The following is a 15054-nucleotide window of genomic DNA, read 5'->3' as shown; positions in this document are numbered from 1 at the left end:
CCACAACTACTGAGCCTGTGCTTTAGGGCCCACGAGCCACAAATACTGAAGCCCACGTGCCCTAGAGCTTGCGTGCTGCAACTACTGAGCCCACGTGCCACAACTACTGAAGCATGCATGCTCTAGGGCCCATGTGCCGCAACTACTGAGCCCGCGTGCTGCAATTACTGAAGCCCACCTGCCTAGAGCCCATGCTCCGCAACAAGAGAAGCCACTGCAATGAGAAGTCCGTGCACCGCTACGAAGAGCAGCCCCCGCTTGCCACAACTAGAAAAAGCCTACATGCGGCAACAAAGACCCAACGCAGCCAAAAAAAAAAAAAAGTCTAGCTAAACTAAGTAGTGCTTTAGTGATACATCTGATTTACATTCTTGCCCCACTTTAAGCCAAACGCTTGAAAGTTAGACAAAGACATTTTCATAAAGAAAAGATGCTGAGGAATGGATGGTTAAAATTAACTTTAGGGTCTTCATCCATTTTTATAAGCATACATATATTTACAGATACCAAAAAAGATTAAAAATAAAGGCATCTATTTTCACTGGTAAAAAAAAATAAAAGAAAAGAAAGACACAGGGCACTTAAAAAAATTTTTTTTAACGCCAAGACACATTTAAAAAAAAAAACCTAATAAATTTTTAATTAGAATTTTTTCCTTTTTTTAAACAGGACAAGTAACAGATTACATCAAAATTCAGAACTTCTCAAATATCTAGTTATTATACACATTCCCATCTGTCTTGCAGGGAGGGATCTTGGTCGGCTTAACAGTTTCAGGTAAAATAAGCTGCATAAAAGTATATATTACAATAATAAATGTACAATGTTTACATGGACTATGTTTTAGAAGCAAGAAAAAGATGCATCTGCATCAAAAGGCGACCTCTTAAAATGCCACAACTCTTTTTTACATTCACTCTTGTAACAGGTCACAAGATGGGGTCACTAAGCACAGATAAATCACTGTGATGCACATAAAATATAGAAAGATTGGTTATTTTATATATTATATATATATTTATATTTTCACACTTTAGCATCTGAGACATAAACTGAGAATTTAAAATTTATTCTCTTCAGATAACAAATCATTTTTTATTCTTCATAAACATGGTGCCCACAAAAGCACATAGGTAAGGCACAATAGGGTTTTCTGTTACAGAACAGTGTGCATCATGTTTACTTAACCAGAAAACGTGCATTAACTGTGCAAGTTCATGCTGCAAACCCAACACATATACAATTAAAAAAAAAAAAAAAAAGAAAGAAAACTGAGCTTTAAACAAAATCAAAATTGGTACAATTCCAGCTGTTTCACATATTCATTTGGACTGACAACGACATATCAACAGGTTATTTTTAAAAAGCCAATTGTTACATTACAAGTAAACTTTGCTCCATAACTATTTTAATCTGAAATCATAAACAGTAATAAGGTAACTTCACTGAAACAAAGTAAATACTGAGGCACAAAGCAACCATCACTCCTGCATTTACTGTACTGCAAACTTTCATGACCCAAAATTGCAAATATAATTTCTCAAATACACATTTTGCTGCAACAATGTGCCCTGCTTTAAACTTGACATACAACAGGGAAGCTAACATCTCATTAAATTATAAATAGATTGGGAAAATGACTTAATCCCAATGGTACTATGTCATAGCCCTAGTATTTATAATAAATACAGCTTTTCACAAAATACTTTTCCAATATCTGCCAATTGCTTTTTTATTGCTCACATAAATTTGAATCCATTACAACTGGTATCGGAACTTTCACACAATATCATACTCAGACATTTTTATATAAAACCTATAAAAGATATTTTAAACTTTTATCTAATACTTCCAGGTGTTTGGCTGTTTGATCTATATGATAGTACAGCCATATGTATATATGTGTGTGTATATATACACATATACACATACATATATATATATACATACACACATATATACACATACATATATATACACATTAGATTATGAATAAAATAGGAAGCTTATTTTACTGCTTTAATGCAGACATCCTCACAAAACAAGACTACTTTCGCCATCACCAGCATTTATACATATATACAAAAGCCAGTTTAAGTACATGTACATCCACTTATATGTAACCACTAAACCCAAATTGATTTTCCCATATTCCAGCTATAGCAAATGAATCTCTTACAAGCAATAGAAACCTAAGATTAAATTGGGAAATTAACAGTTTTACCACATTAGCCTGTAAGGAACTATGTAGGTGACTGTATACAAAAATTCACAACATTAGTTTACAGGAAATTATGGAAATACAAGAAGCCTTTTCACCATGCTTTTGTGTGGTTATCCAAACACTTCTTGGTGCAAAAATAACAACCACCACATCTGAAAATGCTTAATAAGGTCAATGTTCCTCATGCAAAACTTTAAGTGCATTGGCTTAACTGAGCTCCAAAAACTGAATGAAACAATTATTCTATCTACCCAGCATTGCTGCTTCACTGCTAAGTCCCTTTGGAACCTTAAGATTTCTGGAACGTTCAAACAGATCTGTACTCAATAAAAATATTACATACAAAAAGCATTTAAAAAGGGAGACGAAGCCAAACAGGAATTTTCCTATTGTAAAGAACAGTCCTAGGAGTGGAAGAAAGTCTTTTCAGGAACCTCCTTGAGAATTGGCTAGGCCAGTCCGAAGACGAAGATGAGACATAGAGTTCATATGTTTATTTGATGGCTTCAAGGGAGTGTTGCAAGTAAGAGCTTGGGGAAAGCGATGGTGATATCTATCTAGTCGTAAATATTTTACTGTAACCAATTTCCCTGTTGTAAGATAAAAATAATATTTTAGATCTGTATGAATGTGCTTAATAGAAAACAAACTGTGGTAAAAGATACATGAACACAAAACACAAATAAAATAATCTAAAATTATTACTCTAAAAATGCTAACCTAAGATTCTTTAATTTAAAATCTGGTATAGTTTAACAGTAAACCATAATTTATCTTTTCAAAATGTTTGTCATACTCAAATTTCTTACCATCAAACCAAGAGCCATGCAATGCCTTAAAAGCTTTCCCAGCATATTCTGGAGACAGACATTTAACATATACACAACCCTGTGGTATTTTTCAAAAAAATAAAAAGGGAAGAAAGAAAATAAATAGTCTTAGTTTAGTAGCAACAAATCCAAAACGTAGAATTCAATAGTAAAAGTTACTTTACCTCACGTGAATTTTTGTCTACTGCAATGTGAACAATGCCATCATTATCACTGCATTTTTCTAAAATTGCTTCTTGAATTGCCAAATGCCACTGATCCCCTATTTCCCTAAAAAATTAATGAAAACAAAAATCAACAGCCATCATCAAAAAGTCTACAAGTAATAAATGCTGAAGCGGGTGTGGAGGAAAAGGAACTCTCCTACACTGTTGGTGAGAATGTAAATTGGTACAGTCACTATAGAGAACAGTATGGAGGTTCCTTGAAAACTAAAAATAGAGTTACCATGTAAACCTGCAATCCCATTCCTGGGCATATATCCGGAGAAAACCATAATTCAAAAAGATACATGCACCCCAATATTCATCCAACATTCATAGCAGCACTATTAATAGCCAAGACATGGAAGTAACCTAAATGTCCATCGACAGATGAACGGATAAAGATGTTGTATATATACATAAATGGAATATTACTCAGCCACAAAAAAGAATGAAATAATGCCATTTGCAGCAACATGGATGGACCTAGAGATTATCATACTAAGTGAAGTAAACCAAACAGAGAAAGACAAATATCCTATGATATTGCTTATATGTGGAATCTAAAAAAAATGATACAAATGAACTTATTTACAAACAGAAAGAGACCCACAGACAAAGAAAACAGTTATGGTTACCAAAGGGGAAAAGGGGGGAGGGATAAATTAGGATTTGGGGATTAATTTACACACACTATATACACTATATACTTATACACATTATTTTATATATATAATGTATACATAAAATAAATATAAAATAGATGTAAAATAGATAAACAACAAGGATCTACTGCATAGCACAGGGAACTACACTCAATATTTTGTAATGACCTATAAGGGAAAAGAATCTGAAAAGGAATATATATATACACACACATATATATGTATAACTGGATCACAGTGCTGTATACCTGAAATTAACATGATATTGTAAATCAACTATACTTCAATAAAAAGAATTATTTTTAAAGAATGAGCAAAAAAAAACCCCAAAACACAAAAGATCTGTTGTATAACATAAAACTTTTACTTTTCAATCATACCTCAATACAGCTGGGGGAAAAAAGAAAAAAAAAAATCAACAGCTATATTCCTACTCAGAAGAAGTCTTTTGTTTCTTACAATATATATACCCAACTAGAATGGGGATAGTTTAAAAACCATATATTGTTAAAATTAACAGTATATAAATGCTTGTTACTAACAGTAGGTAGATTAAAAAATAATTAGCATTCAGAAGTCCCAGCCTTGCTCTCACTTTCCAGTCTAAGAACGCACACGCTGAGGCACTGAAGGATCAGCCTACTATAGCAGAATAAATGTGCTGTCATTTTTATGTTTAAAATCCTACGTACTTAAAGTCATTTCTCTTTTCTATGTAGACAAATGTTAATAAGCACTTTAATGAGTTACAGTAAACTTGTAAAGTATTATTTTTTAATGACATTTTCAAATCCTAAACTTAAGGAAAATTCTTAGTATATAGTGTATTCTGAGCTTCTTTTTTTCCAAAATAATAGAAGCGTGAATATAGGACAAACATTTCGTACAAATAAGTCACCTTACTATTATGAAAGAGTTCCCGCTACAGTAACGCACATTTGTTTTTCTTGTGAGATATAGATGGTGGGTCCAAGGAAAAGGCTGTTACACTTCAAATTGTAAATCTTTATCTCAGGTAATAAAATACTGGACTGGCATAGACTTCCTAGTCCCTAAGGTATGAGGTAAGATTCCAAATAGAGGGATCACCACACCGTTAATTGTTTCTACCTCTGCAAAATGGAGGGGATGCGTGTGTGTGTGTGTGTGTGTGTGTGTGTGTGTGTGTGTGTGTGTGTGTGTGTGTGCGCGCGCGCGCGTATGTGTATACTGACAGTGCTTTGTCGCATTTACAATTTTGCTGTCACTTATTTGGAATCTTACCATATCAACTATTTCTTGAAATAAATGAGCTATCAGATGGGACTTATGGGTATTTTAAATGTAATACAATTTCTACTGTCAGCTTTTTTTAAAAAACAGAATTTGACTTGTCTTGTCATTGGACAGATAAGTAGTCACCTCTAGGAAGCAAGTTCTAAAGATTATTACAGCTTATATGTGAAATATTATGGAGTCTAAGGCAATAACTTTTGACTGTGCTATTTTCTGGATGCATGTGTTGTTGTAATTACATAGACAGAAAAGTTTCTCAAACAGTAAACGGACAAGTCTTGTAGAGGGGAAGGTATGTACATTTTTGTAGAAAACTTTTTACGAGTAGGATTTGGAAATTTTAAAAGAGCAGATATTTCCATCTATATTGCCTACTGAGGCAAAGAACGGTGGCAAACATGACTTATACATCTAATAAAGGGTACTGTTGCTTGTCATCATATCTGTCATTAATTTGACTCAAGCATTTATCTGCTATGGGGATTCCCAGTGAATGCAAAGATTTATAAAAGTTTTACAAATCATTATACATCTGTGTCTTTTGGTGAAACCTTTGCTTGAAATTTAACAAAAAAGAAGAAATGAGAAAAACAGAACATTTCGGTAGTTAGAGATTCAGAAGTAAAAGATTTTTCAGTTACAGACATAGCATTATAAGAGTATCATGCATTTTTCAGCCAAATATTCCAAATAAAAATTACATGTACCTTTCGTCATAATACTTACATAACTGGATCAAACATATTTCGAATCTTTAGACATGGCGTCAAACTATTTGGTGGTGAATTTCTTCTATCTAAATGAAATGCTATAAAAAACAAATTAGTTTTACTATTTTCCATTGTTCCATTTTGTTGAAAAGTATTCAGCCATTCAGTTTATTCAAAAAGTATTCACTGCGTACTTTTATTATGAGCCAGACCCCTGGATCAAGGTGAATAAGACAGACACAGTCATTGTTCTCACAGACTTTAGTTTAGTGGGGGAGACAGATGAAAAACAGTGTCACCCAAGAAATCATAATTGTGGTAAATCCTAAGAAAGAAGAGTACAGAAAGCTCTCAGTGTAAGTTAAGCTAATCTGTGAATATCAGGTAACACTTCAAGGAGAAAGTATAATTTATGCTGGGACCTAAAGAATAAATACAATATAAATAGGCAGAGTAAAGAGAGGTGTAAAGGACATCTCAAGCAAAGGTGACAGCTTGTACAAAGCCCAAGGCAAGAAGGAACTTGGTACATTCGAGTAACTAAAAGATAGTCACTGTGACTAGAGTGGGGACAACAGAAAGATAAACCTGAAGAAGGGGATGTTGGATTATGGAGGACCATGTAGGCCACATTAAAGCACTTAGACATTACCATAAAAGCGATGGAAAGCCACTCAAATGTTTTAAGGAGAGGAATAGTATGATGAGATCTCTTAAAATTATAAAATTTTTAAATAGAGTGTTATGTGGAGAATCAATTAGACGGAAGCAAAAGTGAATGGCAAGGACACCAGTTAGGAGGTTATTATAGTTGTCAAAGAGGGAGATGATAGTAATGTGGATAAGACAGGCCAGCAATGCAGATGGAAATAACTGGACAGAATCAGGACATATTATAGAATAGATTTGACATGACTTGTTTAAAGACTGCACATGTAGGGGCTAAGGGAGAGATTAAGGATGACTCCCAGGTTTATGACAGAACCAACTGAGGAGGGGTAGGTATCATTAATTAGACAGGAACACCGGAGGAAAGGTCAGTTTGGAGAGAGACGACATTAGGTTCATGCACATGTTGAATTTCCAGTGCTTCTTAGAAAAGAAGACAAGTATACAGCTGGGTATAAAAATCTGAAAACAAGAACAGAAGACTTAGTGCAAGATATAAATTTGAAAGTTATCAATATATATATAAAATGAAGTTGCAGCATAAGATCATCTGGGAAGACAGGGAGAATGATGAAAAGATGGCCTGGAAAAACCCCAATACCTAGAGGACCAGGAAAATCTAGAAAAGAAGATTTAAGAAAGGGTAAGAGGTAGGATGAATACCAGAAGAAAGCGGCAACCACAAAGCCAAAACAAGAAATTTCCAAGGCAGGATCAATTGTTAATACTGTTCAGTAAAATAAGGACAGGAAAGAAAAATGCCCACTGACTTTAGCAATATTGAAATCTGAGAGCTGTTTCCTTGAAATGATGGGGATGGAAAACAGATTGGAGTCAGCTGAAGAATAAATGGGAGGTGAAAAAGTAAAGACAGTGAGTAAATTGTTTAATGCTATCTGGCTATAAATAGGTAGACAGCTATAGGACAATGTATAGTGCACCAGTGTGTTTTAAAGATGAGACTACAGTATGTTTAAGTGCTGATGAAAAGATCCAGGAGAGGCAGGGATTTAAAACACAGTAAGGGAAGACACTTGAGAAGACCAGAGGGAATGGGATCCAGAGGGATCCTCTGAAGAGAAGGGCTCGGATCTTTGTTAAGTGAGACAGCTCCTCAATTGCAAGAGGAGGTGAGGACGAGTGTAGATTTTGGTAATTCTATGGATTTGGTGGTGGAAATTTGAGGCAGGTACAATCTGATTGCTTCTATTTGAGTCATCGGCTGAGAATGAGAAGACAGAGAAGAAGGGCAAAAGGTTTGAAAAGAGGGGAAGAAATCTAAAATTGTTATTGAGTAGAGTAGGTAAGTGAAGTGACTAGTAAAAAATGGTAAGAATAAGAAAGGCAGGTAGTACTGAAGACCTAATTGAGGTTGATTAGTTATAAAGGTACTAGTATGCCAAGTTTCATGATTTTCTCCTGCTATGCTCAGCCATTTGCACATAGACAGGCACAGATAAACAGTTTCATCCTTGGTTGGAATATACCAGGGTAAGATGAAGGACAAGTGATGACTTAAGGGTACTAGCAAGAGTGATTGAAAAGATGGATCATGAACACTAAGATGCACAGGAAAAGAAGTAAAGATAGGAGAAATGCTGAAGAACTGGAGAAAGTAGGTGCATTGAAGAATCAGATTCTGGAGTTCCCCAATACATAAAGCAGGAAAGTTGAAAGGATGAGTTTATGATAAAGACCAGAGCATATCAATTAAAGATTTCAGAACTGTCAGTGATAAGAAACATCTGGAGCATAAACGTCCGAACAGTGCCTGATACGGGGTGGAGGAATGGTCACTAGACATGAAAAATCTTTGCCAAATCTCAGATCAAGAAGGTTTGTGAACATCTAGTACCTTCCGAACTTCTCTACCAGTGTACAGATTCTGTTCTTAGATGACCTTTTAGCTGCAGACAATCCGACTTCCTTGAAATTCCAATAATGGCCTGGGCCAGCAGGGGATGAACCAGAGAAAACAGAAGCATTCATACCACCTTATCCTAGCCTAGACCCAAGTTTCCACAAAATAACAGACCTGGGAGAAATTATCCTTGGCCAACTCTAGTCAGAAAGTAGTCCAAAAGATCAAATTGATTTTTAAGATATAAGCTTTATCTCCCTAACTAAACCCTAATTACCATGGCCATGTAGAGATACAGTAGTTATTGAATGATACATTTCAAATACCTCAGGAACTACCTTTGGGTCCTTCAAATGAATGTTGTTTATACCAAACATTACATTTGTCAGAAGCATAAATAATTCTCTGGCTCCCCAGCAAACTGGTACTTTAAAATAACTTTAGGGACTTCCCTGGTGGCGCACTGGTTAAGAATCTGCCTGCCAGTGCAGGGGACACGGGTTCGAGCCCTGATCCGGGAAGATCCCACATGCCACAGAGCAACTAAGCCCGTGCGCCACAACTACTGAGCCTGCGCTCTAGAGCTCGCGAGCCAGAACTACTGAGCCTGTACGCCACAACTACTAAGGCTGCACGCCTAAAGCCTGTGCTCCGCGGCAAGAGAAGCCACCGCAGTGAGAAGCCCGCGCACCGCAACAAGGAGTAGCCCCCCACTCGCCACAACTAGAGAAAGCCCGCGCACAGCAACGAAGACCCAACGCAGCCAAAAATAAAACTAAAATTTTTAAAAATAAAAATAAATTAATTAAATAAAATACCTTTAGAGATACTAATGTTATATTATCACTGAATTTATATTTAACTACTTTTTAGAAATTGAACTAAAAATTCAATAAAGCTGATTATTTAACAGTTACTTGGGAAAAGTATCATTAAATGACAACAGCTTGTAGTGGTAGTGAACTCAAAAGACTACTGTAATTACCAACCCTCCAGATATGTACCATTTATTTATTTGGCCATGCCGTGCGGCTATGGGATCTCAGTTCCCTGACCAGGGGTTGAAATCCAGTGAAAGCTCGGAATCCTAACCACTAGGCCACCAGGGAACTCCCCAGACATGTACCTTTTAAACCACTGCATTTATGAGGGGAGAAACATTAAGCTTGTTAGTAAGTTAAACTATCTGTTCACATAAAAAATCATCAGAACCCTCTAGTATACGCCCATTTTTATACAGTACAACATTTGTGCTCAGATATATTTAAATGAAAGCAAAACTTATTTTATGTATTAATCATTTTAAAAAGCTAGGTCAGAGTCATTTAGTTACATTTAAATAGACTATATATTTAATAGCATAAAAATGTAAGTAATATTAAAACTAAATTCTCTCTGTATTAGAGCTATATGTTCTTAAATGAGGCAAAAAGATATATAACTATCATTAAGAAAATTCCAACAACTTCTCATTATCAGCTTTTTGTAACAATTCTTCTTATGATGAAATTCTTAAAAGAGCTCAAGTCTTTCTTGCTATAAATCTAAAGATTTCCATTTTATCACCACAACCATCCAAAAATTGAATTGGTATACTTCAAGTAAATAGTTACCAAGTGTTCTATCTCAGGATTTGCTGCCTTCAGGCTAAAATTATCTCAGCCATTACACCTTTTTTTCTATTTGCTAAGTAGCAGGTGTCTTACTTTACTCTCAATTCCTTTCTAGGTTCAGGAACCCCTAATCACTGTAACTGTTTATCAAAGACTGTCAAGAAAAGAGAGATTAAATTTACAATTCTTTACATGGCCCATTTAGAAATATGCAAATTAAGGTAGCTTAGTACTTGGCATATAGTTTCCAAACATTTAATACACTGAAACCTGGATAAAACACTTAATACGTAAAAAGTAGCTGGAGGGCTTCCCTGGTGGCGCAGTGGTTGAGAATCCGCCTGCCAATGCAGGGGACACGGGTTTGAGCCCTGATCCGGGAAGATCCCACATGCCACGGAGCAACTAAGCCCGTGCACCACAACTACTGGGCCTGCTCTCTAGAGCCCGTGAGCCACAACTACTGAGCCTGCATGCTACAACTACTGAAACCTGCACACCTAGAGCCCATGCTCTGCAACAAGAGAAGCCACTGCAATGAGAAGCCCGTGCACCACAACGAAGAGTAGTCCCCTCTTGACACAACTAGAGAAAGCCCGCACGCAGCAACGAAGACCCAACGCAGCCGAAAATAAATGAATGAATGAATGAATTAATTAATTAAAAAATAAAACGATAAAACTTCTAAAAAATAGATTTAAAAAAAGTAGCTGGAGATTTAAAAAATATTGTATTAATTCAGGTTGAGTTTTAACTACTACTATAACTGACCTAAAGTTGTATTTTATCATTTTTGCACAGTCTTTTCCTAGCTAAAGATAATGATAAAGTGAAAATAATAGTCTGAGGTTTTAAATCCTAGAGATTATAAAGTGTCCAATTTAACACACTTAAATAAATCACACCACTACTAATTTTTAAGAACAACATGGATTATCTAGTTGAAAATTGCCTTTGGATTCATCTTGAAAATCTCACTTATTTTAAATATCTTATTTTAAAATAAGACAACTATAATGATAAAAAAAAATTCATATGAACAAATACAATGGCCTAGAACTTCAGATGCATACATGAGCACCAACTGTTAGCTCTATGATGAAATTAGGCTGAGACTCCACATGCATCATTATAAGGCACTAAGGTAATCAGATCTGACTGACAGCCTATGGTTTCATAGGACCCTTCTGCATGTACCCTAAAGCACATAGTTTATGGTTTAGTGTCATTTTGGCAACATAAAAACTTTATTTTTATGCCACGATTATAGAACCTATTACTCAAGCTCTTTGAAAGTGAAAATCAGTTACAGAAAATCAGGAAGAGATTGGATTTTATTTTATTTCAATTTCAAAACAATTAACCTACCTTTCCCATGTAGTCTATGTTTAGCAAGCATTGATAAATATGCTTTTTATCCAACAAGATTAAAAGAAACTCAACTCATTCCTAGTTCTGAAATACAAATTAAACTAGCCATGAGATTTCTTTTTGTAAATAACCATTAAGATACAAAAAATTCAAATGAGGTAACAGTTATCACTTTGGGTACATAAGGCAACCAAACACCAAACCCTCTTATAAACTTATAAATACCTGTTTTTGCAACTATGCAAGCATTAAGAAAAATATGGAACGATACCCACAAAAGCTACTTGGCATGGGATATGCAGGTGGAAGACTCTTAATGAAAAAGAGAAAGGCAAGCAAAAATTGAAAAAAGAGCAGTTAAAAGTTATGATTCCACTTACACATGTTTTAAATACAGAACAAATTACATGTGTCTTATTTGCACAAAAAATCAGGGAAAAAGAATGCAGTTAGATCTTTAATATACTAAGTTGCTTTGGTAAGCGAAAGAGGAAAAAAAATCAAAGTGATGTATCTAGAATTCTATCACAGTGAAGACAAACCATGTTGTTTATATTAGCAAGGAGAAAAGTGGGAGGACGTGTAAGAAGCTAACACTGATTCCTTCTATGGGATGGAACTGGAAGGGAGCTCTGCCTTCATACATCTTTCAGTTGTACTATTTTACTTTAAACACGTAAGACTTTTATATTTGAAAAAATTACATTTATATTTTTCTGTTGTCTAAAAATACATACCTTGACCTTGCCACACTTTAGAAGGTATTACTAATATTTTGTCACAGGATGCAGAAGGCTGGATCCACCGCCAAACTAGAAAATCTGCACCACCTATTCTTCGTGTTTCCGTGCGAACTCTAGACTCATTAGCAGCAAGGAAGTCAACAGCTCTATCCCAGACTTTCCTCATTTTTCTCCTATCATTTGAAGGAAAATGACAACTTTACTATCATCTTGGCTTGTCATCTTTTTCAAATGTTAGTCATTGAAGGTAGTGGTTACTCTTAACGCGGGCTGTTCTTATCACTGCTTATGGAGGAGTTTTTTCCAAAAAGATTTAGATGACTGAACCTCACCTCAGATTGACTATATTTGGAACAATGCACTGGTATCCCCCCCACCCCCCCCCACCCCCCCGCACAAAAGCTCCACTGGTGATTCTGATGTGTTGCTAGGGTAAGAATGTTGCTTTAGAATGTGACATCATCTTTTATTTTCAAGATGTTATTGCTTAATTCTTTTATTTAAAAAGCTTCATTAACAACAAAAGGAAGTATTCTAAAACATTATTAATAAACCATCTCTGGCTATTCTCTGTCTCTGTTTCCTTATCAAGACAGAATTAAAGGAAATAAGGTAGAGACTGACAACAAAGAATCAAAAGTGTATATTTTGAAATCCAGTTGTCTATTATGCCACTCAAAATCAGGAAGATAATAGATGAAAATTTAGAAAAGAGTTTAAAGTACGAAAATAAAGCCTGTACAATAAAACAGGTCTAGCTGAGACGGGTCACAACTCTCAGTGTAATTTTCATGACTGCAGAAGATACCAACATTCTGATTTACTTCAACTCATAATGTGTTGAACACACCTGTCGTGAGGCTGTATTAAGGAATTTCGCACATGGGGAATAGGCATGTATGGCTGTAAATCTTTATTTTCCTGGCAAGCTTCATTATGACTTCGTAAAACATCTGAAAGTAAATCAAACAAATTTACAAATGAAGCAATCACTGGACATCATGTCGTTTATCACATAATGACTATCCTAGAAGTAGTTTAGACTTTTACATATACTATACCTATAATCTTTACCACCATATCATACATCTGCCTTGTTTCTTCTTCCTCTTTTGTCCAGCGATATTTCATGTAACGCAGAACAACGCAAACCATCACTACACCTGCAATATTTATATATTGTGTTTTTAAAACAGTGGTCAATGGCATTCAATAATATTCACTGCAACTTGAAGTTATTTTGTCAGTTGTTAAATGTGGTATTAACAAAATAAAGCAAAAAAAAAGCCATTTTGACAGTTTCTACAGTGACTATTTTAACTGCCATAATGGGATAATGGAATAAGCCTTCAAGACAGTGGTCTGAATTACCTACATGATCAAATTACACAGAAAAATTTAATATTAAACATTTCCCAGAGCGTCACTTAATATCTCCAGAAAAACCATTTCTTCATGACGCTGACAACTGAACATTTAAATTCTATTATTTTTTTTGAAAACAAAGTAACGTAACTATGTTTCACAAACTTTTTTCTTTCAGCACTAAGCTACGAGAAAAGTGAGTCTTATGAGACTATAAACAAACTACCTCTAACTTTAAGTAACCTGAATTATTTTTACAGGACTTGGGCAGAAAAAAGAAAAAAAATGAGTATCTCCCAAACTCCTATTATGAATCAAAATAGTCACATAAAATCTAGGAATCTGAATGAAAATTTTAATTCATTTAATGGTATTTTTTTAATTAAAAATAATTTTAATGAAGTTAATTTCTAATATAGTATTTTAAAAATAAGCTTAATTTTTGTATCTTCCTGTTCTATTTCCTAAAGTAGATTTCTATCTATGCACTAAATTTGCTTTTTCTGTGACATTCACAAGACAAAGTTTGATTCCCACCTCTCCTCACAGCACTGTTTTCTAAACCCTTAGATTGATACGGACATTATAGAAACCCTCAATATTATTATACCTTACTGAAGACTTCTGGATGTGATTTATAATGACAACTATCACAGAAGTATATTCTCAACCCTGGCATTTGGTGAAATACAGACACAAAAATTCTAGACTACAATGTATCTGCTTTCTCATCCTCACAACTTACCTAAGCATAACAACAATAACCTGTGGGTGACAGTAATAAAAGCACGTCGAAAACGACACCAGAAGGACATCTGTGGTCTTGTGGATTGTAAAAACTGTACATCAACTATATCTGTCAATTCTTCCTCAGGGCCATAACCAACACACCTATTTAAAAATAATTAAGGGAGAGTTTAGAGTCAAAATCACTTCTTAGACTACAAAATGGACAAAGTGGAAACCAAATCCTTTACCTTATTCCAACATCTTTTCCATTTTCAAAAATCCACTGCAATGAGATGTTAAATATATCTTCATATTCAGGACCTAAATCCTAATAAGAAAAATAGAGAAAATAACTAACTGTTCTTAATAATTCACATCCACTTGTTATGGGTAAGCTGTCCTATAAATAATATACTTTATATAACACTTTAAACTATATAACATAATAAAAATGTATTATTCATTACAGAAAAATGAAAGGAGAAAAAAGAAAAAAGTCACCATTTCCCCACCACCCTAAGATAACCACTGAACACTCTGCTATGTTTTCTTTTCATTTTTTTATTTACAGGTTAAAAAAAAAATAATTTTCTTTTCAAGTATCATTGTGATTAAGAGTACATTAGCCGCCCCCCCCCCTTTTTAATGGAACACTATCTGTAGATGAACAAATGACAAATTATTCAGACTTGGATGTTTAACAGCCGTTTTCTCAACAAGTGAATGAAGTTAAGCCCATCAACTCCAGAAAAACAACTGATTGTGTTATCAATGATAAAATTCCAGCTTTCAAGTG

General features: G+C 34.8%; 1 protein-coding gene across 2 annotated transcripts in view; it reads right to left on the bottom strand.

Annotated features, from left to right (window-relative positions):
• Positions 1-612: 612 nt before the first annotated feature.
• The window catches only part of LEMD3 (LEM domain containing 3), a 65940-nt gene continuing 51498 nt past the window's right edge, over positions 613-15054 (bottom strand). For both annotated transcript variants that reach the window (XM_068561381.1, XM_068561382.1), the window contains exons 5-13: positions 14507-14586; positions 14275-14420; positions 13226-13327; positions 13015-13117; positions 12159-12337; positions 5924-6005; positions 3219-3324; positions 3034-3112; positions 613-2814 (exon numbers count right to left, since the gene is read on the bottom strand). In XM_068561381.1, coding sequence (XP_068417482.1) covers positions 2651-2814; positions 3034-3112; positions 3219-3324; positions 5924-6005; positions 12159-12337; positions 13015-13117; positions 13226-13327; positions 14275-14420; positions 14507-14586 — 1041 coding nt within the window. In that variant the 3' untranslated portion in view covers positions 613-2650. The remainder of the gene's footprint in view (positions 2815-3033; positions 3113-3218; positions 3325-5923; positions 6006-12158; positions 12338-13014; positions 13118-13225; positions 13328-14274; positions 14421-14506; positions 14587-15054) is intronic.

Source organism: Eschrichtius robustus, chromosome 13 (genome assembly GCF_028021215.1).
Source record: "Eschrichtius robustus isolate mEscRob2 chromosome 13, mEscRob2.pri, whole genome shotgun sequence".
NCBI classification, from domain to species: Eukaryota; Metazoa; Chordata; class Mammalia; order Artiodactyla; family Eschrichtiidae; genus Eschrichtius; species Eschrichtius robustus.
The sequence above is the reverse complement of the archived record's forward strand: the minus strand, read 5'-3'. Positions and strand labels throughout refer to the sequence as shown.